Source organism: Ochlerotatus camptorhynchus, unplaced genomic scaffold (assembly GCF_037179485.1).
Source record: "Ochlerotatus camptorhynchus isolate MF236.1 unplaced genomic scaffold, CSIRO-AGI_Acam_v1.1 ptg000277l, whole genome shotgun sequence".
Taxonomy (NCBI): domain Eukaryota; kingdom Metazoa; phylum Arthropoda; class Insecta; order Diptera; family Culicidae; genus Ochlerotatus; species Ochlerotatus camptorhynchus.
In genome coordinates, this window is record NW_027040766.1 from 7,329,938 (window position 1) to 7,355,205 (window position 25,268).

Sequence of the window (25,268 nt, forward strand, 5' to 3'; positions counted from 1 at the left end):
AAGGAAACATTCCCATTAGCAAAATTTTGAATGTTGAAATAACTTTTTTACGTTTTGATTGCACATGATTTCCTACTTTCATTTAAATGGTCCATTTTGGGAAATGAAACTCCGGGATATGTGATACCACCCTTAGAAGCGTTTTTAATCAGTTAGGAGCTAGGGCAGGAGCACATATGTGATTGGCAGGGAATGTGGTGGGAGTTTAAGGGTACTGAATTCTTTGTTCAGTACTTTTAACGGGGCTTCTCACATATGTGCTCCTTTATTATTAAAACACAGGATAGAGTCGACTTCAGGTCAGAGAAAGTTGGTAGTTTGAGTGAAAGTGTATTATGTAGAAGAGCTAGGGCCGAAACGAGAATTTAGTGCGCCCCACATTTAGTAGTTCCACATTTGAAATGATCTGTAATTTTTCTCGTTGTCAGTTAAAATTGTAATAGTAGGTTAATATTTCAAGCTTAAAAAAAACAATCCCATCCCATATTTTGTATGAATTAAAGTGTTCACTTCAGTGTATCAATTGAGTGTTTAAGGCTTCAAAAGATCCTGTTGACCAATGAATTCTTCAAATAGTATTGCCAAACTAAAGCTAACCAAGACACCATTATGGAATGCTCTTCGGCAGGGGAACTATGCCATTAGCGCGAAGCATTTTTAAACCACTGATGCTGGCGCCAACTAGTATTGTGTTTACTATTTGTTCATCACTTGATTCAATAGGATCAGATCCACCGTTAGCACAAGATTGGTAAGTGTGTCAGTTTTTGATCATAGTGTTTCTCTAATTGACCCTGTCTTGTTGAGGAGATACGTTTGGTTCATTGTTTGATCTCATGATTGCAGGATAAAATTATAAACATGGTTTGCCGCTATATCTAGTTCAGGTCTTATCACTGACACTTATTGACAGTTGTTGTTATTCACATCGTCGTGATTGTGCACTGCTAAATTTGTCGATTTTTTATCACACGGGCTATCGTTATTCGTTTTTTTCCGTTCGGTATACCTGTAATGTTGTACTGGTTGTTAGTGGAAAGTGCAGTTCGTTGCAATAATCGTCTAATTAGAGCATATTTTGTGTTGTGAAAACAGTGAAAAAGTCATTCAATCGGACATATTGTAGTGTATACTGTTGTGTTATTGTCGATATCAGACTAGCATTGGGCGATCTTCAGAATCCAATTCCTCTTTTCGTATTAGAGCATCTCCACCGCTGTTTCTAAATCACTTTTGGAAACTGAGTCAGCATGACTTCCGCCTGTGACCAATGCGCTAAACCAGTTAAAGGCGATGAAGAATCCATCTCCTGCATGGCTTTTTGCGACAGGATGATTCACCTAAAGTGCGGCGGCACAAAGCTGAATAAGGCTTTTTTGAATATTGTCCACACTAGCCCGAACCTGTTTTGGATGTGTAACGAGTGCGCCAAGCTGATGAAATGTGCTCGGTTCAAAACTGCCGTCTCGTCGTTTGGCAGTGTGATTAATTCTATCACCGAGAGACAGGAAATCGCACACGCTGAGCTTAGGAAGGAAATGGCTAAGCAAGAACAGCAGATCGCTCAGCTATCGAAACGAATCGCATTGACAACTCCGACAAACTCCGATTTCATGCGTCAACCGCCATTAAAACGGCGCCGCGATGAAGGCTCGCTCACTAGCAAACCACTTGTTGGTGGTTCTAAAGCAGTAACAGGCGACAATGCCTTTACCGAGGTCCTTACTGTCCCTGAACCCAGCGAGCTGTTTTGGCTGTACCTTTCTCGTATTCATCCTAGCGTGAAATCTGAATCAATCGAGAAGCTGGTCAAAGGTTGTGTACAGTGTGAAGATCCGATTAAGGTTGTGCCACTAGTCAAAAAAGGATCCGACATCAGCCGTATGAGCTTCATCTCGTACAAAGTCGGAATGGATCCCAAACTACGCGAAGCTGCTCTTAGATCGGATACATGGCCGAAAGGAATTTTGTTCCGTGAATTTGAAGACGGTTCAAAAAACATGTGGTTGCCTCGTTTGAACACGCCTGCCATCACGATCTCTCCTATTCCGGGACCTTCCGAGTTCTCAACTCCCATTTCCGGACTAGACCCAGTCTGCTGATTCAGAATTGGATTTTGCGTTGTGAATTGGAGCGCTGTAGACCAGAACGCACTGCCTGTCGCATTATGGGAGACCTCGAACCACTCGATCCAGTCGCGCTAGCTGTTTCCCGCCATCAAAGCCGTACTATTTCCTGCCATCAGAGTCGTTCTGGCCCTGCGGTCGAGTTCGGTGGTGAGGTCTCCCGAGCATCGTCGTCAGGCAAATATGCATACATTAGTTACAGTCATTTGCCTGATCAGTTTCCGTGTTCCAGTGCAACGCTTCATGATGTTTACACGATTTCCAAGAATAATGCTGCTACCTTTATTGCTTCTGGACCACCACCATCACCACCGAGACGCATCGTGGATAGTACTGTGGAAGCCCCTGATTTCTCTGCCTCAGTCGCGCTTATTCCAGCCAGCGCTCTGCATAGTCGTCTTGGCCCTGAGTGTAGATGTAGGTCGGGGGTCTTCCAACCAGCTATTACTGGCAAGTATATTGACGATTCAGCTTCTCCTTTGCCTGATACCGCTTCAACTTCTAGCTGTGTTTCCGGTTCTGCGATCTCCACACTAGCCACATCATGTCCATGCATCCGTCCTGCCAACTACCAGCAGGTTTATGCCGCCACCTGCTCTTCCTCGGATCCGGGACACCCTAAAACAGGCACTGAGGAAGCTTCCGAACCTCCCGACCCAGTCGCGCTTGCTGCAGACATCCGCCATCGTCATCGTCCCGGTCCTGTGGTCGGTGATGGTATCGGGGGCTTCCGGCCTGCAACCTCAGGCGAGTATGTTAGTGATTCCGAACTTTCGATACCTGATGTCCTTTCGATTTCTAGTGCCCGTGATTGCTCCTCGAATGGTCTCCGGATTTACTACCAAAACGTGCGTGGGCTGAGGACTAAAATCGACTCGTTTTTCCTGGCTGTTCCGGAGGCCGAATATGATTTGATTGTGCTGACGGAAACGTGGCTGGATGACCGAATTTACTCATCGCAACTTTTCGGGTCACTCTATTCCGTCTTTAGAACTGACCGGTCTGCCCTAAACAGTCAAAAATCGCGCGGTGGCGGAGTCCTGATTGCAGTATCTACTAGACTAGCCAGCTACGTAAGTACGTCACCCATTTCCAGTCAACTGGAACAGCTGTGGATTGTCGTAGAACTTCCACAAAGCAAGCTTAGTGTAGGCGCAATCTACCTGCCTCCCGACCGCAAAAACGACTGCACGATCATCCGTGAGCATGTGGAATCGTTAGGGTCAATTTCGTCACAATTAAGTCCCTGCTCTCCCGCTTTCGTATTTGGTGACTACAATCAAGCTGGTCTACAGTGGCGCTTTGCAGACAGTGGCACACCATTAATTGATCCACTGCTTTCGCATATGCCGGTTGCTTGCTGTGCTCTTTTGGACGGTTTTAACTTTTACGGGTTCACACAAGTGAATACTTTTCCGAACCGAAATGGACGTTTGCTAGATCTTGTCCTGGCTAATGATTCCGCACTACCGGGCACTTCTGCTTCCTTGCCCGTCGAGCCACTGATTGATCTAGATGCCGATCATCCCGCTCTCGTCGTGTCATTTAGTTTACCTGCGCCGATTCTTTTTACGCCGTCATCTGAGTGCTACTCTTTGGACTTTCGCCGGGCCGATTATGTTGCATTGAACAATGCGCTTGCGGAAATTGATTGGCAATTTATCGAAACTGCCGCTAGCGTGAATGATGCAGTGGATTTTTTCAGTGCTGCACTGGAAGATGCTATTTTCCGCATTGTCCCAGTTCGACGACCTCCGCTAAAGCCTGCATGGTCTAACCCACGCCTACGCGTGCTAAAACGTCAACGCTCTGCCGCCCTCCGAAAGTATTGTAACTCTCGCTCGCCGTACTACAAACGACTGTTCAATTTTGCGAGTCGTAGTTATCGAAATTACAATCGTTTTCTCTACAATCGACACGTGAGACGCACGGAAGCGAACCTTCGCACGAATCCGAAAAGTTTTTGGTCGTTTGTCAACTCAAAACGGAAGGAATCCGGATTGCCTTGTTCCATGTTTCTCGGGAATGACTCGGCTAATAGTGAAAGAGAAAAATGCGACTTGTTTGCTCGTCATTTCAAGCAAGTGTTCAACGATTTCTCCGCTTCGCCAACACAAGTGCTGGATGCTGCTGTTGGGATGCCACGTGATGTGTTTAGTTTCGTTATTCCGCGCATTTCAGAAGACATGGTGATAGCCGCAACACGCAGACTGAAGCTATCGTTCGCCTCCGGACCTGACGGCATTCCGTCATCAGTTCTAAAACGTTGTGTAGCCAATCTCTGCCTTCCACTTGCGAGGCTATTCAATCTCTCGGCACAGCAATGTGAGTTCCCCTGCCGCTGGAAACTTTCTTATCTGTTCCCAGTGCACAAAAAAGGAGATAAACGGAATGTCATAAATTATTGTGGAATCACCTCCCTGTGTGCCTGCTCAAAACTGTTCGAGATTATCATAAATGGTGCTCTGTTCGCACGCTGCAAAAATTATATCGATACAGAACAACACGGTTTCTACCCGAAGCGCTCCGTGTCCACGAACCTGGTGCAGTTCACTTCTAACTGTCTGCGATGCATGGATTCAGGATGGCAAGTCGATACTGCGTATATGGATCTAAAAGCTGCATTTGACACGGTGGACCATAATATCCTGCTGGCCAAGCTGGAGATACTTGGCATCTCGTCAACTGCTGTGGATTGGTTCAGATCTTACTTGGTGAATCGCTATGTACATGTCAAGATTGGCGCGTCGGAATCGGATGTTTTCTCAAACAACTCGGGAGTCCCGCAAGGCAGTAACCTAGGACCGCTACTATTTTCGATCTTTTTAAACGATGTCGCCTTGCTGATACCATTTGGATGCCGCGTTTTCTATGCAGACGATACGAAAATCTACAAAATTATTAAAAGCCTCTCGGACTGCTGGGATCTCCAGAATATGTTAGGTATTTTTGCTGACTGGTGCTCAAGAAATTTGATGAGTCTAAGCATAGAAAAATGTAACATTATTTCATATCACCGAAAAATTGAACCAATCATGTTTGACTATGTTCTCTACGGACGCTGTCTTGCTCGTGTAGAGCACATAAAGGATCTCGGCGTTACCTTGGACTGCAAACTCACTTTCAGAATCCACTACAATGACATCATCTCCAGAGCTAATCGACAATTGGGCTTTATTTTCAAAATTGCCGACGAGTTTCGTGACCCGCTATGTCTCAGGTCACTTTACTGCTCGCTTGTGCGATCCTTATTGGAGTCAAGTTCAGTTGTTTGGTGCCCTTTCCATGCTAGCTGGATCACTAGAATTGAATCCGTTCAACGCAAGTTTGTGAGATATGCTCTTCGTTTCCTCAACTGGCGTGACCCAACGAACTTGCCACCGTACGAGGAGCGTTGCCGTCTCCTGGGAATCGAGCCATTAGAGGTGAGACGGACGGTCGCTCAAGCTATGTTCGCCGGAAAGCTGCTTACAGGTGACATTGACTGCCCAACACTGCTGTCACAACTAAATATGTATGCCCCTGAGAGGTCTCTTCGTCAACGCGACTTTCTGTTTTTGGAACCACGGAGCCGGAATTATACACAACACGAGCCAATTCGAGCAATCAGCCGGCAATTCAACAACTTTTTTTATATGTTCGACTTCAATGTATCAGCTGACGTGTTTCGTCATCGGCTACTTGGCCTTTTCCGTACCGTTGACCGTAACTATTTAGTTTAAGTTTTATTCATTTAGACAGTATTTGTCAGTTGAATTTTTCAATAAACAATAATAATAAACAATACCAATCTGATGCTTTACATTAGTTTTAGAACAATACAAGAAATTTGAATGTTTATTTCAAGTTATAAAAATAAAATTCAGAGGAGGATCGTTTGTTTGAGTTTATTGTCAAAACCGTCAACCCAATTACAAAAGTTTAACGTTAAAACACGGTGTTTAAAGGCAATTCATTAATCTACGAATAAATTACTTAGCTCTTACGTAAATAAAAGAAGGCCACACCATTGAAACAAATAACTAAACCTAGATTAGAGCTTTCCGTAGAGAGGATCTAGGATAAGAGATGAGCCTGGTTGATTTTAAGTCAACCGAACTGTAAAAACCAGAGATACTCAAGCAACGCACATCTTGATTGAAACGGCAGTGTTGCTAGAAATCACCTAAGCATAGGGTGCGAAAGTCGTTTGTCGCTTCTCTCTTATCCTAAAAATGCTCTCTACCGTAGCACCTTTGGCTGTTGTGCTATAATCTCGGCTATAATAGTAAAGAAAGTCGTACCTTCGTTAGTCAAGATAATGTTTAAACGAGTGTTGCTCTGGAGCGACAGTCAAAATTGTTCTGTTGACTTGAGTTCTGGATCAGCTTCAACGAACTTCGTAATAACTTGTGTCGCGATATCCGAAGTGAATCGAATGGTTTTCATTGGACCCAAGCCAAATTCATGAAGCCCAAATGAAATATGCACAACAACATTGGGGTAAAATGCACCGCTTGATAGAGATAAACCATAACCTAAAATCTGACGTACGTAATTATCGTGAAATAGCCATCATTTTTTGAATTCCTAAAGGCAATTGTCAAAGAAAAATTATTTCTCCAAATCAAAAATAGAATTACTGACATGCAACACGGCTTCGTCTAGTGTCGTTCGACCTCGACAAATTTACTTGAATTTATAAGACTATTCATTGAATGCAATGGATAACGGAAACTACGTAGAAGTCCTATATATAGAAGGCATTTGACCGCATTGACATACCAATGCTACTCTTCAAATTACAAAAAAAAACTTAAATTGAGTCAGAACTCCTGAAATGGCTTGAACCATATTTAAAGTCAATTCAAATCACTTAGGCATCCCCTAAAGTTCTCTTTTTGGACCTCTTTTTTATTCTATACGAAAACGATATTTCTTTCATTCTCAAAAAACTTAAACAGCTAAACTATACCGAAGACATGAAGCTCTTTTTGGAAATAAGAAATGTAGAAGACATCATTATATTCTAGAATGAAATACACATATTCTTCATAATATTATGGTTAAAAAAAAAATTTTAATCAAATGCAACTCAATACCATTTGGCAAGAAAAGAACAACATAAAGCATTTCAATTGCATTAGGAAATCAAAATAATGTCAAATGTGATATAGTTAGGAATTTAGGAACTATCTTAAGCTCCAAACTAACTTTCAAAGACCATTACAACACAGTTATTTACAGGGCAAATAACATGCTAGGCTTTATAAAGCATTTTTGCAACAACTTTCAGGACACACACAAAATTAAAACATTATAGGGGAAATGTAGGTATTGTCGGCATACATGTTCCTAATTTGGGCCCATCGCTAAAATTCTGCTATTTATCAATTTTATCTAGATGAACGCGTCATTAGGACGGTACTAATGGATATTTTTGGTCGCTATTGAAAATTTAGTCGATTGCTGAATTTATGCATGGGCCCAAATTAGGGACATGTAGGCCGACATTACCTACATTTCCCCTATATTGCCTGTGTGAGGTCCACACTGGAGTATCGCACGAAGAAAGATTAGCATTAGTACAAAAACAATTCCTATTATACGCCTTTCGTAAATTAGGTTGGACATCATTTCCTCTTCCCCCATATGAAGCACGCTGCATGCTTCCCGAGCAGGAGAAAATAACGTATGAATACCTAATTCTGTTCTTGATACCAACATTTGGTGTTGGTCAACCTGACATAAGTAAATAATATAAAATTATACTTGGATACTAGAAGAATACCTGTGTGGTTTTGTTTTGGTCTTGCAGTTCCATAATTTGGTATTGGAATGTTATTGTGGGAACTTTTTTTTAAATTATTTTTTGGTATTTCACCATACCAGTTTAAGGTATCGCGATATTCGTTCATGCTCGGGTTATAAACATAAAAACAAATTAAAATAGCGTCGTGAAAATGCAATGATTTAATTAGTAAACGATATCATTTCGCAGCGCATTGACTCAATAGAACATTTACCAAAATTATTTTTCTGTGCACCTAGTCGGTAACTCCGAAATCGAAATTTATTTGCCATAAGCCATCATCGCACAAATTATGCAAAAATGTGTGCCATTAAATCGCATGATGGCCTCTTACAATCAATACTGCGAAACAATTGACTTTACAATGTCTTGGCATAAACTAAAACAATATTTAAATTCCATTCGAAATCATACCTCATTAAAACAAAAAAAAAGGAAACAGATACTGCCTAATTTCAGTTAAGACAAAATTGTGCTTTAACTTTTTCTTTCAATATTTTTTTTTTTTTATATTTAAGAAAAAACTCTACATGTTTTCGTACTAATCTACGTTGGTTGATGAAATAATTAAGTAAATAAATACATTGTGATTTTGTCTTCTCTTTCATTCTAAAACTGATCAAGAGCAAATGTGAGGTCAAATTGGTTATCCTACTTAAAATCGAGTGAATGTAAAAGAACTACTAGAAGAACTAGTTTCTCATTGCCAGACATTTTCTATTTGACATGCAGCCAATGAATATTTGATGACAATGACTTGCTTGTTATATAATTCTGTGTTGAGAAGAGAACCTTCACTAAATTCCAAATTGCCGTTCCTGCATGCCCACGCAATTTTTCGACAATGGAGGCCACTTATACCAGCCCGTTTTAAAACCAGAGGCTATCAAGCACCTTTCCGGCCAGCCTTCGCTAGCCAGTTCGTATCAACCGACCACTAGGGATGGTCTCCAAAGCAACCCCACCACTTCTTCCTAAGCCAATACCAACCCACTTACTCCGCCCGGTTGGTCAGTGTTACAATACTTCCCAACTAAGCCGATGATGGTGAAAAGCATTCAGCGTAATAAACAAGGTAAAAGTAAGGTTACTCTCTATTTATTTAGGATTCCCAACAACGAAAACTCCCCCTCGCTAAAACGCCTTGGGAATCGGAACCAAACAAAGTCATGTGTATCCACCTCGGGAGCTTAAGATCAGAAGCTTGGGAGCTTAGGCTGGTTCCCTTCTAGGACCAAGCGGTTCCGCGATCAAAATTTTCAGAATATATTTGATTTGAAAGCTATTTTCGATGTGTGGAAAACTGGACTTGGGCTCCATGGTATAGGAAGGGATGAACTACAGGCATGCTATCTACACCTGTTAGTGTTCATAATCACTTTGATTACTAATCATGGCTCGACTTACCCAAATATCAATCATCATAGATGCCTCGAATAAATGTCTTCAAGTTCATGCCGATCTCCGAAGTTGAAGTTGTTCTTCCAAAAGTCCTTTATACTACAACCGCGCACTCAGTTTCTATGAAAAATGGCTGCTCTTGTTGTGATCCTAAAAAAAAAAGACGAACGTCACTATAGATCTGACGACAGATTCAAATTCAGTAAATTACCCTAACACACTTCTTCCCCAGCTCTCCGGCAGCCACCTTCCGAGCTTTCTGTTTCTCAAACATACGAAGCTTCAACTCCAACTTCTTCAATCTTTCCTTTCATGTTCTTCCGGTATCTTCAACCCGCTATCTTCAACAAACGGTTTTTCACTAACTGCGATCGTTGTGTCACACGTCAATCAGTGCTAACTTGATCGGTTTTCAAAATTTTCCGCTCGCGCCCAGTTTGTAATCAGTTTGTGAAGTTTATCGATTTTTCAACAACATGTTTTAAACGGCAAGACTTGGATACACGTTTTTCTTAAGCTGATGGTGTTTCCTAGCCCTATATAAGTATTTTTTTTTACCATAGTTGATAAGGTTAACATCATTGGGGCTTCAATACAATACAATACAATACAATAAAACAATAAAACAATTTAATTATGAATAGCTTTCTTGAGGTGATCATGGATTTTGTAAAATTTACGTGCTGGAAGAAATATTCAACAGGTTGTTTCGAATCTTGTGAAGGGAAGCGTAAAATCTTCCATTCGCGACCGGTAATTTAAATGAATCTACAGCTGTTCTAACAAACGCTTTGAAAACGTGTAGGGTGGGTGAGTCAGTAGTGGAGGTACTAAGTCAATTTATCAATTAAAAAATAAATATACGATGTACACACAATTCTCGCGTCACTTTTCAAATAGACCAATGTAAAATATCCACCATTTTGAGAAAACCTAAGTTGAAGTTCGATAGATTATTATTTTAACTGTTTAAAAACAATACAATTTGCAATACTATTTTTAATGCAGTCAGCGTATAATAACGTTGAAAATTCAGAAGAAACGGTAAAATCACAATTTTACTTTAAATTTCATGCTACAACATAGAAAAAAAAAACCACATAGGACGTTTTGACAAGTCGAGTTGTACATCGGACATGTTACACTGGACGATTTTTCTCACTGTTATAATCAATGAGTGTTACATTGGACGTTTTGTCTACATGATACTAGATTCCCTTTCACAGATTTCAGAGTATAGTACCTAACTTTAGATTGGCCCCGCCTTTGGAAAATGAGCACCAATCATGTTAGGCAGTCCGAATGACCGAAGTAACAATCATGTACCCATCATTTCAAACTGTACATTGGGCAATTTTTGATCAATGATTATCTTAAATAAATGAAAGTAAATTTGGATGTATGTTTTTGTATCACATACAATGATAGAAGAGCAATAGTTTGTATCGCTTAACTCGATTTGTTTACATTTGTTACATTGGTCTATTTGAAAAGTGACGCGAGAATTGTTATACGTCAATCTATAGTTTTCAACCTGTATTTTGATAGTAAAAAGGAAAAAAGGCTTCACCGAAAAACAAAAAATCCAGTCTGGTATAACAGATACTTGAATAATCCAAAGCCAAAATCACATAAAATTTACATAAAAGACAATAGTAGTGATAAATTATCAAACTATTTGGAGATATGCGATCAACTGAATTTAGCCATCAGTAGTGCATTTGATCAATCCGCATCGTGCTCTCTTGCCGTGCGGATCTATTTGCTTTTTGCTGAAGGAAGTGTTACTACTACCTAAATCTACAACAAATTTAAACATCACTTTTCAATGCTCAACCTGTAAAATGTCTACCTTGTTCAACTCTTATTCCTCTTCACTGAAACAAATCGACATGTACCGTTTATTGGATCCATCTTATAACATAGCAATGTCAGCAGATTTATTCATTCTATGTGATGATTGATAGATTCCATTGGATTATCACTTAAAAACCATGACTGCGATATGGAATGATTTCTATCGTAATTTCGCATACTTAGTACTTGATAATACTTTGCTTCGAACGTGGTTAGCGAAGGTAAGAAGTATATGAATATTGTCTGATATATTTCATGGTGAAAAACTGTTGATATGTCATGGGTGGGAACAGACATCTAGAAACTAATGGAAAATCATATAAGTTTGCACTATGAGAAAATTCAGTAAAATATACCTGTTTTCATGATGAATATTGCTCACTAAAATATATATCTTATAAGATAATCATGTATATTTTATTGGAGTTGCTTTTACTGATTTTTGACGTTTGTTGATATGTCGCGTGTAAATAGACATGTAGAAACTATTGGACTGTCATTTAACTTTGCAGTATAGGAAAACATGTATATCTCATTGTAATAGCTTGCTTTGATTTTTGACGTTTAAAGATTGTAAACAGATCTATCCCAATCATTAAATAGTCATATAGAAATGCCTTTTAAGAAATCCAACAGCAAGCATTTGTTTTTGCATGTTTTTTCTGGGATGAATATCGCTCCCAATAAAATACATCTTACATGATTGTTCTTTATAAATTATTGAAACAATTTTCAACGATGTTAACGTGCACTCATTAAAATGATTAGTTGAACTAAATACTATTAACAACAATGATACTGTATTGAATAATCTTTGTTTGTTATTGTTTCATATGATAATTGGTTCCAGAAAAGAATGTAAATATTGACATTGAAAAAAAAAAATATTCTACTGTAATATTTACTTTGCTATGATTCTAATTGTAAGCCTTCTACACGGCTAATTCAGATTCCAGCCCTAAGTAGTATTCGAACTTCATGAGCCAGTTCTATCAAATCATATAATTTAGTCGTTGATTTATTGGACACAGGTGCATTAAGAAGATTTGAACAAACCACACCACCGAAACGGAACATAAATTTGTCAGTGCTATTTGTCTTCACTCTAGCAAAACGAGCATAAAGTTGCACTACATTCCATGTCGGGAGAGCTGTTCTTACTTCATGCTATTTGAACGAGCTCAATCTTGAAGTCAGCCGTGGCCCAGTGGAATCGAGCACAGACACCGAAAGCATCACACCTCAACAGACCTTGATCGAATCCCAAATCAGCTGCAATAAAAAAAAAGGCACAACTGTGAAAGCTCCCACTGCCTGATGTTTATTTTTCGAATTTATTTTTAGAAATCGATTAAATATATGTGTCAAAAGAAGAAGTAAATTTCATGTTATTTTCACATAAACTTTACTTCGATTGATTTATGACACATATATTATATTGTGGTGAAAAGTATAGCTTATGCTTATGGGTTTCAAATCCATTTCAGTTATTTATTATAATTTGATCGATTTTCATTTATCATATGACGATCATATAAAAGTTACCAAATTATCAGCATTGTAAATGTATCAGATATTCATATAGAATTTACCTGACACATTTTCAATCATATCATTTTCAATGGATTATCTTATAGCGCAAATTTATTAGACTTCCACATAACAGGAATATGTCAAATTCGTTCAGTGTTCGAACCTTGTTTGGACCCTACCCGAGGTAATTTTTCTTGGATATTGATTTGGAAAATTCCTCTTCGATCCTTCAGATTCTTATAGTAATCTGCTTGGAAGGCGATTTGGATAAAAATTTACTGCCGCCAAAGCGCCTAAACGCAAAAGAAAAGGACAAACTCTTGATCCCCCTGCTGATGAAATTAATTTGAGCAATCAATTTGATATGCTCACGGATGATGAGAATGATTCATCATCCAGGAAAAAATCTAGTAAACTTTCCCGGCTTAATGCCAAGAAGGAAAATATTCCCCCAATTGCGATAACCACTTCCGATTTCCATGCTCTTTACACGGAACTTTTGAACTTCGTGAAATTTAAATTTTCAATGCAAATTGGCCGTCGGGTTGAATGCCGTGTATCGGTTGAAACCTTGGACGCATTCAATTGTCTTTTCAAGTATTTTGCTGAGAAGCAGCATATTTTTTTTACTTACCAAAACTGAAAGTGTGTTCAAGGTTATCATGAAAGGACTGCCCAGTCACCGTGCACAGCAAAAAAAAAATGTAATATCGATCAACGTAATTCAAGCTGATGTATGAAATAATGATGTAATAGCAAAAAGCAGATACAATATTACATCAATGGATGTAATTTTGTTCGCAAAATCGATGTACATCGTACAATGTGATATTACACAACCGATGGATTGACCTGGTTGCAGCAGTTTTGATGTAATATTCAACAACTTTTTTTTTGCTGTGTGGATCAGATCAAAGTTGTGCCAGTCCAAGTAATCAAATTAAAAATGAAACCCCGTCCCGGCGATTCCCGCAATGGGATTTCTAATTATTTTTATTTAGTTCACTTCAAGTCTAGTGAACTAAACAACCTTAAGACCTTGGAAAAAGCTAGCCTTATGCTCCATGTCCGAGTGAAGTGGGAACAGCTGGCGCCGGTGGTGTAGTGGTAAGCGTGACTGCTTTCTAACACCCCAATGGGTCTGGGTTCAACCCCAGCCGAGGTCGGTGGGATTTTTCTGAGGCATAAAAATCTCTGGTAACGTCTTCCTTCGGAAGGGAAGTAAAGCCGTTGGTCCCGGCCCATGTGTGTTGAATGGGTACGATATCCTACGCAGGTGTGGAAGCTGCCTTCCTGCACATTCACTTGCCGTCAATGGATGGCAATCGATGTCCGTCGGTGATTGGCACTATAGATTGCGGAGCAGAGACCGACGTTAAAGGAGGAAATTTCCACCTCATCCTCACCCAGTGCCGTAAGTGCTAGGGATGAGGTCACGGAACTTAAAATTGCTACATGCCAGCTAAATGCATGAATTATGTGAAGGAAGATCCTAAGAAATTTAAATGTTCAAATTGTGGTGAAAACCAAAAATCCAATTTTCGGGAATGTAAGACTCGCAAAGCGATCCTACAATCTCGTTCTAAGCGACAGGTAGGAAACGCTCCACATTTCCGAACAGGTACAAATTCCTCTGCTGGTAACAACGCTCAGCGTGGAACAAATTCTACATTCGTACCCATAGGTACAAATATCACCCCTGCTTCAAATTTTTCATCTATGCCTGCTGCCCTCGCTGCAAACAATGTTCAGCGAGTTAATGGAGCTACCTAAGCTGCTACCACCGACAAACCGACATGAATGACCATAGCAAAAGCAATAAAATTTCTGACCAAAGCCCACTACTGACATCTGACTCCGTGTTCGCGAAAAAATATTTAGCTAAGCCTTGAACTTGCATGCAAAAGTTGTGAATTGGTTCATGTCTGAACTATTATGGACAAAGTATTTTTATCTAGATCAAAAAATCCTATGGTTTTGACAGTTCGGATCACTGAACATTTAAATCGACCGTTTACGATTTTCGGGCATAAGTCAGAATTAAGTGTCATGTCGGTTTGTCGGTGCTGCTACTGCAACGGGTAGAAATCAAAATACTAACCAACGTAATTCTAATGGAAATTTTGACTTAGGAAGCATTACTGCTCCTAAAATGGATTTTTTTACAGAAATCATTAATCGACATGATTTCTGATATGCTTAAATCTAACTCCATGTTTGATGCTATTCATGACTTTGAAATTCAGTAATGGATTTTAAATCATTAAATATTTTAAATTGGAATGCTCGATCTCTTAGAGATAATGAAGACGAGATATTTAACTTTTCGAAAGTTCATAACGTGCATATTGCCATTATAACTGAAACGTTTCTTAAACCAGACCATAAGGTTAAAAGGGACGCAAATTATTTCATTTATAGAAATGATCGTCTTGATGGAGCCTGTGGTGGCGTTGCCATCATTGTTCATAGACGAATCAAACATAAAATTCTTTCTTCATTTGAAACCAAAGTTTTTGAAACTTTGGGAGTTTCTGTTGAAACAAAATTTGGACAACTTACGTTTATAGCTGCCTATTTGCCATTCCAATGCGTAGGCCGCAAAAGAATCTTCTCAAGGGTGACCTTCAGAAACTTACCCGTCATAGGTCTAAATTCTTCATTATTGGTGACTTTAATGCAAAACACCGCTTATGGAATAATGCTCAAAGCAATTCCAATGTTAATATTCTGTTTGATGATTGTTCTGCGGGTTATTATTCTATTCAATATCCAAACAGCCCAACATGCTTTTCTTCAGCAAGAAATCCCCAACTATTGATTTGGTCTTAACTGATTCTTGTCAACTTTGTAGCCAATTGGTTACCCATGCCGAGACCCATGCTTACTTCGGTTCTGACCTTCTAGTTCTGGTTACCGTGCTTAGCGTTTGCACGGTAACCAGCGTAAGCACATAAATGAGTAAAAAAAATACACATTTTTTTATATTTATATGCAGCTGTCAAATAACGTGTAAATATGGAGATCTTAAAATGTGTAAAAAAATACACATTTTAAGAATGTAGTACCAGTCAAAAAATGTGTATTTTTATACTCATTAATGAGTAAAAAAAACTTCCACTTCGTTGATGGACACCATTTGCCTAAGCGAAAAACTTTCAGCAATTTTAGCAGAAAAATGTAGAAACTACGGTCCAAACTGTAACAGATCAACGGTGGAGCACATAAGCTATTGCGAACAAAACGTCGGAAACCATTTTCTCGTGACTCAAGGCTCGCCTACGCAAACTAATACCATCTTTGGTTTGTGGAAAGTTTCCCCTATCCGATGATGCCGGTAATTTGCGTTCGATTGCCGTGGAAAGAATAATCAACGTTTGTTTATAAATGTTGATAGTACCTTTTCAATTTTTGTTCTAAAATATATTGAATTGGTTCTATCCGCCAGATTATGAATATAGCGACTATTGAGCTTTTTGACGTTTAATCGGCGTACACTAATGCATCATTTAAATGAAAAGAGTGCGAGCAAGAGGGAAACAGTTTAGTGGGAAAACAAACCATTCATTCATCCCTGTGTACTAAATAGAGAAAGACTATTAAATATCAAAAAGGTCTATAGGTAAATCTGGAAAACACAGTACCTCTAAATTGAGTGTTTCACTTTTAGAGTATTCTGATGATTACATCGATTACATCAGAACGCAGCCGTTCCACTTCCACCGGTCGACGAGTTAACACCCTGTCAAATATATATGCATCGAGGTAACCAAAACAACACGATTATTTGCGTACACAAGTGGTCAACGATTTCCTACAAATCAACATCAATTTCAGTGTACTGAAGCCTTTTAGGAACGCAAAATGGTTTGCGAAAAATGTGAAAAGAAACTAGGAAAGGTTATCACTCCGGACCCATGGAAAGCGGGCGCGAGAAACACCACCGAAGGCGGCGGTCGCAAGATCAACGAGAACAAAGCACTGACCGGAGCAAAAATGCGCTTCAATCCTATGGCCGGAAACTTTGCTCCTTGCCGGTAGGTTTGCATGAAAATCATAATATAGAAGAATAAAGTTTCGATTTTATTGCAGAATTTGCAAACAGAAAATTCACCAAGCTGGTTCACACTACTGCCAACAGTGTTCCTACAAGAAAGGAATCTGCGCCATGTGTGGTAAGAAACTTCTTGACGTTAAAAACTATCGTCAGTCATCCGCTTGATTGAGGAAGGATTTCAGGATAGTTTTTGGATGTAAATATACATTAAGATTTTAATTTAAGTAATTCTATATATCCGTCTATGATAAGTAACTAGCAAAACTTTTGATCCAATGGCATACTTTTTGAATGTAAGTAAATAAATGTCTATAAATACCTCTAGGAATCACTGATTGTTGTTTCAGCTGGGTCTGCTGCGAGGGTGTCTACCGATTCAGTCTTTTTTCGCTTCTGAGCATAACTCAGACTGAGCTTATCGAAGTCGAGAGGCATAATACCCAGATCTCCACTGAATCGATTTTTCGCCACTTGCAGATATTTCTTTCCCCGAACCGACGTTAGACGTTTGTCCTGAATTATCAATACATTGTCCGCCTCTTGGGAAGCTTTCGCTCCCCCGAAAATCGAACTGGTCGTCAGATCATCTGTATCACGTTCCTTCCTGGGGTGGATCACTAGCGTCACATGGCAGTTCTTCCGGGTGGCAAACGTTCGAAATGATGCGATGATCGCATCCTGTTTCCAGTAGCGATCCAAATGCTTAGACTCCTCCGATACACCCATCATAAATTGGAGATTGTCGATGATCACATGCTGGATGTCATTCACGTACTGCGCATGCTCGATGGCCTCCATAACGACTTTGATTGGCTGCTGACCGTGGAAGGTCATGAAGTAGACTGGCAGTCGCTCAAACTCATCCGCCCAATAGTCAAATTCGGACAAATTCACGTCCAGCGGTCGTCCGGCCATTTGTCGCAACAATGTAGAAGCTAATCGAGTGTTTCGAATTTCGAAAGATCCCCAGAGCGTTGATACACCCTGTAAGGCAAGATCTAGGGAGTAATCTGACATAAACGTGGTTTTTCCACAACCAGTAGGCCCAGTTAAAACGGTCAATTCGCCTTTCCGATGCCCTTTCAGTAGTTTGTTTAACGTTGGATATCTCTTCCATTTGACTCCTTGAACCTTATCGATATTCTGCAGATCACTCAGCACGTCCTGCCGTAGCGAGTGAAAGGTTGTGATGGACTGATGTAATATTGGTTGAGCTTTCGAAAAGATCCCCTTCAGGTCAAGCCCCAACGAAAGTGCCTTAGCTGGAGTTGGATGTGCATCGGTGGGTCGTACAAACATGCATCTTCGCTCGTCCAATTTTTTGGCATAGTTACGAGCTGTGTCCCAGCCGGCGGTGTCGTAGTTGAACCATAGTGTTAATTTTTGAAATCGTTCCAATCCGGGAAGGCACTGCTGAGGTAGACTTTTGAGGTCATGTGGAAGACAAATTGCTGTTACTGAAGGGAATATGATAGAAAGAGTTATTAAGATCCTCAATTTTAACAGAAAACGAATTACCATTAATTTTAGCAGTACTCAACGCTAACAGATCCATTACGTTAAGTACCAGAATGGCGTTGGAGTGGTCTTTGGTAGTAGGTTTCGATGTCGTTCCAAAAGCAGCTGAGCACTTAAAATACACTAAACCCGAACAGTTCGCTTCGGGAACGGTTCTTTCGATTAGCACATCCTCGCCGGTCTGATTTGAAAGGCTAATTACTTTGTAACCAACTATCCTAGATTCTACGTCAACAAGAGGAACATATAAATGGCCTTCATCCGCATTCCACCTAGATCCGATAGCAACTAAACTTGACCCTGGAATTTCCTGCGAGGTATACCCAACATTAATATTAAGATTTGTGATACATTTTTAATCATTGCACTTACATTCAAACCTAACTTACTGCACACTTCCGCGGCAAGGTTCTCATCAACCTTAACCGAACCATTTGGAAGCTCAATGGATGTTTTGAAATCTCCCTTTTTGCTCTCCAGAAATGCATCCCTCAGCGTTCGCATTTCCTGAACCGTCCGGGCACTTTTGTTGAACGGCAGGAAAAACTTCTCGATGTGGTCCCACCGTCCCAAATGCTGACAAGTCGAACAGGTAAAGTTACCCGTGGTCTTGTTGACGTATATCGGTTTGTTCTTTGCCTTGGTACTCTCAGTCTGGCCCGGTATGACGTTACAAACGGGACACACCGTCCGTATGCATGTGAATCCTTCCGTGCATTCATATGGAGAGGCTTTGACTGTTTTCTTGATGTTGAACAGAGACGTACCCGGTAGGGATGGGTCATCCTTGCCATCGAAGATGGAAACGTAGCGGACATTTAACACGCTAAATGCTGCTGGCGTAGGTACAGATTTGTTGGGAGGTGTCGTGACGCCGTTGTTTGCTGATCGTGCTTTCACCTGCAGCAGTTGGTTCTTTGTTTTTGAGCAAGACGATAACAGATGCTTGAATATCATTATAACCTAACACACATTTTCCGTTTGTACTGTAGAGAATTATTTGGTAGAAAAGTTTTGTACAACAACACCGAAATGCGTTTTAAATCAGACCGAAAATAAATATTGCGCGCAGCAGGAAAGGATCTATCTGCCAGCTGCCTGCGAGATTAGGTTATGTACAATGTTATGTACTGCTTTGTTTACATCGAGGCAAGTGTTGGCAGAATATTCAAATCGCCGAACGGCGGGGAAACATCCTGGATGGCTGCGTGCTTTACGATTTATTCTAAGAGGAAGAGGAGACAACTGGCTTCTTACTCTTTTATCGCTTTTATCTCTATCTCTATAGACGAGTGCAAGGATGGATCTGAGTTCACTCACTCGACAAAAAGTGACACAACAGCGGGGCCCTGTTTACTAAAATTGAACACATGAATAATACTCAACTTATGTACACAAAAATTAACCACTTCATTCGAGCAGATAAAAATGACGTTTACTACCACTCGAACTTTGAAATGAAACATTATTTTGAGATTTTTTCTTCTAGAACCTCTAGAAAAGTAGCCAACATTTGTCCGTTTCATTAAAAAATAGAAATTAGTTGGTCCAGTTTTGTGAAATCGCTGGTAGAAAGTCACGCCAAAACTGCTTGACAAAGTGGTCAATTGTTAAGCCTTTTTCGCGCGAACCGAATACGCTCACGCAAACTAACAACACCATCGAGCAGAGAAATTCTCCCCTTCCCGATAGTGCTCTTGGTTTGCGTGGGCGTACTTCGGTTCTCGTGAAAAGACCTAGCAAATTATTTACAAAAGTTGATAGGCCCTTTTCAAATGTTACGCGAGCATTATTCAAGTGTTCATTTTTAGTAAACAGGGCCCCGCTGTTGTGTCATTTGTTTTTTTTTTCAGTAGATGAACTAAAGTTCACCCGTGCACAGGTCTATCCTAGGGGCATCCCACTCTGAACTTTAGTTCCAATATTTATTAAATATTTTCAAATATCTCGTAAGTATCGCTAAGTATTTTTAAGTATTTTAATTCTAGGTTTTATTTTCATCGTAGCTACTTTGTTTCATGGCCGGTTGCTAATACTATGTTTGTTGTTTTTTGCTCCATCAGTTCGATAATTTTAGTCGCGTGATCTGATCATTTTTTTAGAGTATAAAATGAGTTTATTTCAAATGAAGTCTGCATTCATTCCAAGGGGTACGTATTTCAAATCCGTCCACGAAAGGATATAACAAAATGTATGTTTTTCAGTGATCTAAAATGTGAAATTGAAGTACACCAAGCCTTGTTGATCCGTTTTCTCCAACATCAGGATCCTAGAAGACGGTTGTGGAACCAAAGAGCTCGAAATGTGTACAGTCCCCTACAATTAAAGAAAATTTAATTACTTACAGTCAGTCTAGTGTGTTCATCATATGGATGTGTTCCATATTTGTGGAAAAATGTATGTTGTTGACTGTATGTATTATGAAATAAAATGAAACTGTTTATTCTCAACACTACTAAAAATTTAACAGACTAATCATACTTTACCGAACCACCGAAAATATAAATAACAATAATTTTAAAATTACAATATGGTTTTTTGAACGATAATGGAGCATTTTTTAAGGTTATCCTTCAGGTCATTAACCCATTTAATGAGCATACCCCGAATATCGCCACATTTTTTTTATAATCTGTGTTGTAAAATAATTATAACTATCCACTAGAAGCTAGTTCAAGCCTCTAATGAAGCATCCATTAAATACGTCATGATCTTAGGGGGGAGGGGGATTTACAAATATGTGACAAGCAATGCATTAGTTATTGGAACAACGTGACAAATGGGGGGGGGGGGAGTTTACATTTTCTCTAATTTTTGCGAGGGAATATTCAAAGTAAGCGTCTGTAAGAAAAATAACAGGTGAATTGAATGTTATGATAGTCAATTTTAATAACCGTTCTAAATTTTATTCTGAACCGATTTTTCGATTTGAACTTGTCCAACTTGGCGACCTTTATGAGCTTCAAGTAGAAGGGTATCGTATGCTACGGAATCCATAACGCTACGGAAGCTATGAGAATTGGCTCTTCGGATGCTACAAGTTCCGATTCAGCTCCCATCAGCTTAAATTTCCGTAGTCATTTTCACAGGATCAATATCCTAGTGGATTAAAACCTCGGTAAAAACCTCCGGGAAAACTATACTTATAACATGATAGTCATTTCAAGATGTGTATTTTGAACGATACATTTAAAGGAGCAATAGTCGAAATGTTCCAATGGCCATCAATTTAGGTTCCTCTTGAGACTGGATCAACGAGTCACCTACGATACGGTCAGTGGCGTGTAGTTAATTCTATTAATATTGAAACTCACAACTGTTTGACACCGGGAGCTTCTGCGCCGTTCCTGAAGGGGACGTGTCTACATCGCTGACTGCTGGTCTAAGCCAGTCGGCAGTTGTTGGGGTGGGCACCAAAGGCCTCTTTCGCTCCCGGGTCTCCGGGCATTGGCAAGGTAGGGAGAGTTTTCGGAATTATGAGAATGTCAAGCTTCAAGGGCTAATTTAGGCTTTAATTTAATGGTTTTATTGATCCAATGGCGGACGGGAGGTGAAACACTTACGCTGCTGCAATAGAAAAACCGGCCTCGTGGCTATCGGCGGCTGTAGCATAGAGGTAACTCTAAGACCACTGGGTCCCGAAGAAAATCATTATTATTTTTGGCTCACTCAGTACCAGAACAACGGTCCCAAGCAGTCCCAAGCTATTTCACTCACCCCTGCATGTTCTGCATGAATCCACACACCCCTGATGTTATCTGTCAAACTTTCATAGCGAATCAAAACAAACATAGTATAGTAATAGAATTTCAACTAGAATAGGGTACGTTAATCGTTTGCTTGGGACCAATAGGCTACTAAAGTGGTGAGCCAATTTAAAATCGTTAGTTTCGTATTGATTGTTGGCTGTAGTGTGGACTGATCCCAAATCCTGGGAGACCACGGACGTTAGCTGTCACAGAAGTTGAAATCTCGGTCTCCGATAGGCACAGTGTCACCGCTCTTCACACACTACCTTCCAAAAGTGCTCTCTAACAACGTGCCTCACGTCCCTGAATCCTATCCAAATTTCACCAGATTCACTCTGTTCCAAAGCTCCCTGACTCACTGACCTTCTCGCCACCGACAAACCGACATCAATGACCATAGCAAAAACAATAAAATTTTCAACCAAAGCACCCTACTGACATCTGGCTCCGTGTTTGTGGGAAATATTTAGCTATGCCATGAACCCGCATGCAAAAGTTATGAATTGGTTCGTGTCTGATCTATTCTGGACAAATTATTGTTATCTAGATCAAAAAATCCTATGGTTTTGACAGTTCGAATTACTGCACATTTAAATCAGCCGTTTCCGATTTTCGGGCATAAGTCAGAATTAAGCAAGGGGTAAGTCACTCAGCACATTGTGCCGGAATTATATTCTACACAGCTTGGGCACATCCATCGGCACATTTTCGGCTTTCCTTCGGCACAATCCCGTAGGCATAAGATTGTTGTAAAATAAAACAGGGGGCACTGCTGGAAAACTGTCATTGAAGTTGTTCCGAACATTACGTGCTGTTAATCAAACCTCATTAGTGCCCTTAATTCAAATAATGCTGCAACTCACACAGAACAAACTAAAGAAGTCTATTCATTACCCTCCAAAGTCGGTCTCCAACAATGCTCCCCACCAGTTCCAACTCTTTCCGGCCGAAAGGCTAGGTTTCTGGTCTGCCTTTGCGGGCATTATAAAACACTAAAACACAGGACTTTTATTACCCTATGGATCTCAAAACACCAAAATTTCACACACCCACCACTTCCCGCGTCATCCTCAATCCAATTTATCTTTGCTATTTCAAACCAAAACATTCAAGGTGTCAGAAATACCGGGTTGCCGGGATGGGTATTTTACAAACAATCGCAGCTTGCTCTATGACCGGCACAATCGGCATACTTGCGGCACACTGACAAAAAAGATAACCCAAAATTGGTGTGCGGAGTGACCTACCCCTTGGAATTAAGTGTCATGTCGGTTTGTCGGTGTTCTCGCTTCTTCATCGTAGCTCGTCCACCACCCGTTATGCGTTTAGCTGTATCCGCTGTTCCATCGTGGCCCTCTTCATTATGGGAGTCCAATCGCCACCCGTCACGAAACGTGTAGATGACTGCACACTTAGAAATACCTAATCTTACACGCGAGGGAATCCATCTTTGACATAAAGGATGCCACGTAAACAAACATGTAATGCAAAATTAAGTGTCCCGAGACTGAAAAGCTTAAAAGTACGTTTGATTGAGTCAAAACCGACACTCGTATATGTCAGTCTCAGAGCACTTAATTTTACTTCAATTTTTCTAACTGTGTGGCTATCGACTACAAATTGACCATTAACTTTCTGAGCAAACTGAACACTGTTTCTTTTCCTATCGTCTTTAAATTATACGCAACAAAAAACTTTTACCTTTCGGTTAAGATTTGAATCCAAATAAACCATCGCTAGATATTTCTTAAGTATTTATAAATATTCCCAGGTATCTATAGGTATATCGATAGAAATACAAAGTTTAGAGTGGGATGCCCCTAGGGTCTATCTATATCTATCTCTATCTCTATCTAACGCACCAATCACGAGCTGGTTCGCGTTTGACAGAAAACTGGTTCGTTTTCGTATTGTCTCCTCTTCCTCTTGGGTTTAATTTTTTGTTTTGAATAATTCAAGTTGAACCACAAACGAAGTTACAGACGACTAACTGGCGAAGAAATCCATTAAAATAATGTGGTTCACTGTAATAGAATTTTCTTGGAAGCTTGTGCCATCATCCACCAGATGGGTTAGTTTTTTTGTTTTGATTTGAACAAAGTTGATTTTGTGTACAATGATTCTTTGACAGTGTGCAAAGAGTGCGTATCATTTTGTAATTTTTTTATGCATTGCAGTTTTGAGTAGAGTGAATGAGATAGAACCAAAACATTCTAGTACATTTGGTGAAAATGCTAGTTCAATCTAATAGTAGTGTTGCCATGTGGTACAATCCAGTAGTAGTGGTGTTGCCATGTGGTACACTGAAAAATTGCAATAGCAGGTTAGTCACCAAAGTTTTCGAGCCGCTCCGTCTGTCACTTCGTTTGTGGTTGAACATTGCATTATGTCCTAAGTAACATTGACAGATTCTCTTCGTCGACTTTCTCTTGGTATCCCCGCGGCCATGTAAAGACATTTCCCGGTAATTTTAGCTCACAGATCGATAAAAGAAGCTTTTATCTAGCATCTAATATGACAAACACGCCAAGAAACGGTTCTGTGCTCAAGTTATTAACAAAAGAGAAAGTCGACAAAGAGATTCGATCAATAGTACATAGCACCTAATGCAATGTTCAGCTTGAATTGACCTTTCGGCAACGTGCACGGAGATGAAAAACTCAAAAATTAAGTAATTTTACTTACTCTTAAGAATATTCTACCCAAAATTAAGTTTAATTCACGTAAATTTGAGAATATGCAATTAACTCAAAAGTAACTTATTTGGCTGAACTATTGGCAAATCAAAGTTGGCACTCGTGGAGAATAGAAGAGCCTGGGGGCAAGACAGCTGTACTCAGAGTAAATATATTTGCAGCGAGTAAATTTGAGTTACTCACATTTACTCAAAAATTAACAAAGTAGTCTCGATTTTCTAATCAAAGAAAATATCGTCTGACAGCATATTTGGTTTTCAACACAAGTTTAAAATGATAAACAGGAATGATATAATCGTTAGGTTTTGTTGTAATGATCCACAAGATTCCACATTTCACACAAATTAGATGCTGTTGATTGTGGTACACAGCAACAAAAAAAATGTAATATCGATCAATGTAATTCAAGCTGATGTATGAAATAATGATGTAATAGCAAAAAGCAGATACAATATTACATCAATGGATGTAATTTTGTTCGCAAAATCGATGTATTATACAACCGATGGATTGAACCTGGTTGCAGTAGTTTGGATGTAA

General features: G+C 39.7%; 2 protein-coding genes across 2 annotated transcripts; one reads left to right on the top strand and one right to left on the bottom strand.

Moving 5' to 3' along the window:
- The first annotated feature begins 16,498 nt into the window (after positions 1 to 16,498).
- On the top strand, positions 16,499 to 17,051 carry LOC135706430 (cysteine-rich PDZ-binding protein). Its single transcript, XM_065228038.1, has 2 exons — positions 16,499 to 16,745; positions 16,801 to 17,051. The coding sequence occupies exons 1-2, from the start codon at positions 16,573 to 16,575 to the stop codon at positions 16,928 to 16,930; spliced, it is 303 nt and encodes a 100-aa protein (XP_065084110.1). The 5' UTR covers positions 16,499 to 16,572; the 3' UTR covers positions 16,931 to 17,051.
- A 33-nt stretch (positions 17,052 to 17,084) lies between these two features.
- Positions 17,085 to 19,364, bottom strand: mtDNA-helicase (mitochondrial DNA helicase). The gene is made up of 3 exons (XM_065228036.1): positions 18,656 to 19,364; positions 18,284 to 18,593; positions 17,085 to 18,222 (listed from the first exon to the last, which is right to left on the bottom strand). The coding sequence occupies exons 1-3, from the start codon at positions 19,238 to 19,240 to the stop codon at positions 17,087 to 17,089; spliced, it is 2,031 nt and encodes a 676-aa protein (XP_065084108.1). The 5' UTR covers positions 19,241 to 19,364; the 3' UTR covers positions 17,085 to 17,086.
- Positions 19,365 to 25,268: the final 5,904 nt, after the last annotated feature.

What these genes read in the sequence shown, in the direction of transcription:
- LOC135706430 (XM_065228038.1), top strand. Translation starts at nt 16,573, where the DNA reads ATGGTTTGCGAAAAATGTGAAAAGAAACTAGGAAAGGTTATCACTCCG. An exon ending in GGAAACTTTGCTCCTTGCCG is followed by an intron (nt 16,746 to 16,800) that starts GTAGGTTTGCAT and finishes ATTTTATTGCAG; the next exon opens with AATTTGCAAACAGAAAATTC.
- mtDNA-helicase (XM_065228036.1), bottom strand. Translation starts at nt 19,240, where the DNA reads ATGATATTCAAGCATCTGTTATCGTCTTGCTCAAAAACAAAGAACCAA. An exon ending in GCAGTAAGTTAGGTTTGAAT is followed by an intron (nt 18,594 to 18,655) that starts GTAAGTGCAATG and finishes TATACCTCGCAG; the next exon opens with GAAATTCCAGGGTCAAGTTT. An exon ending in GAGTACTGCTAAAATTAATG is followed by an intron (nt 18,223 to 18,283) that starts GTAATTCGTTTT and finishes TATTCCCTTCAG; the next exon opens with TAACAGCAATTTGTCTTCCA.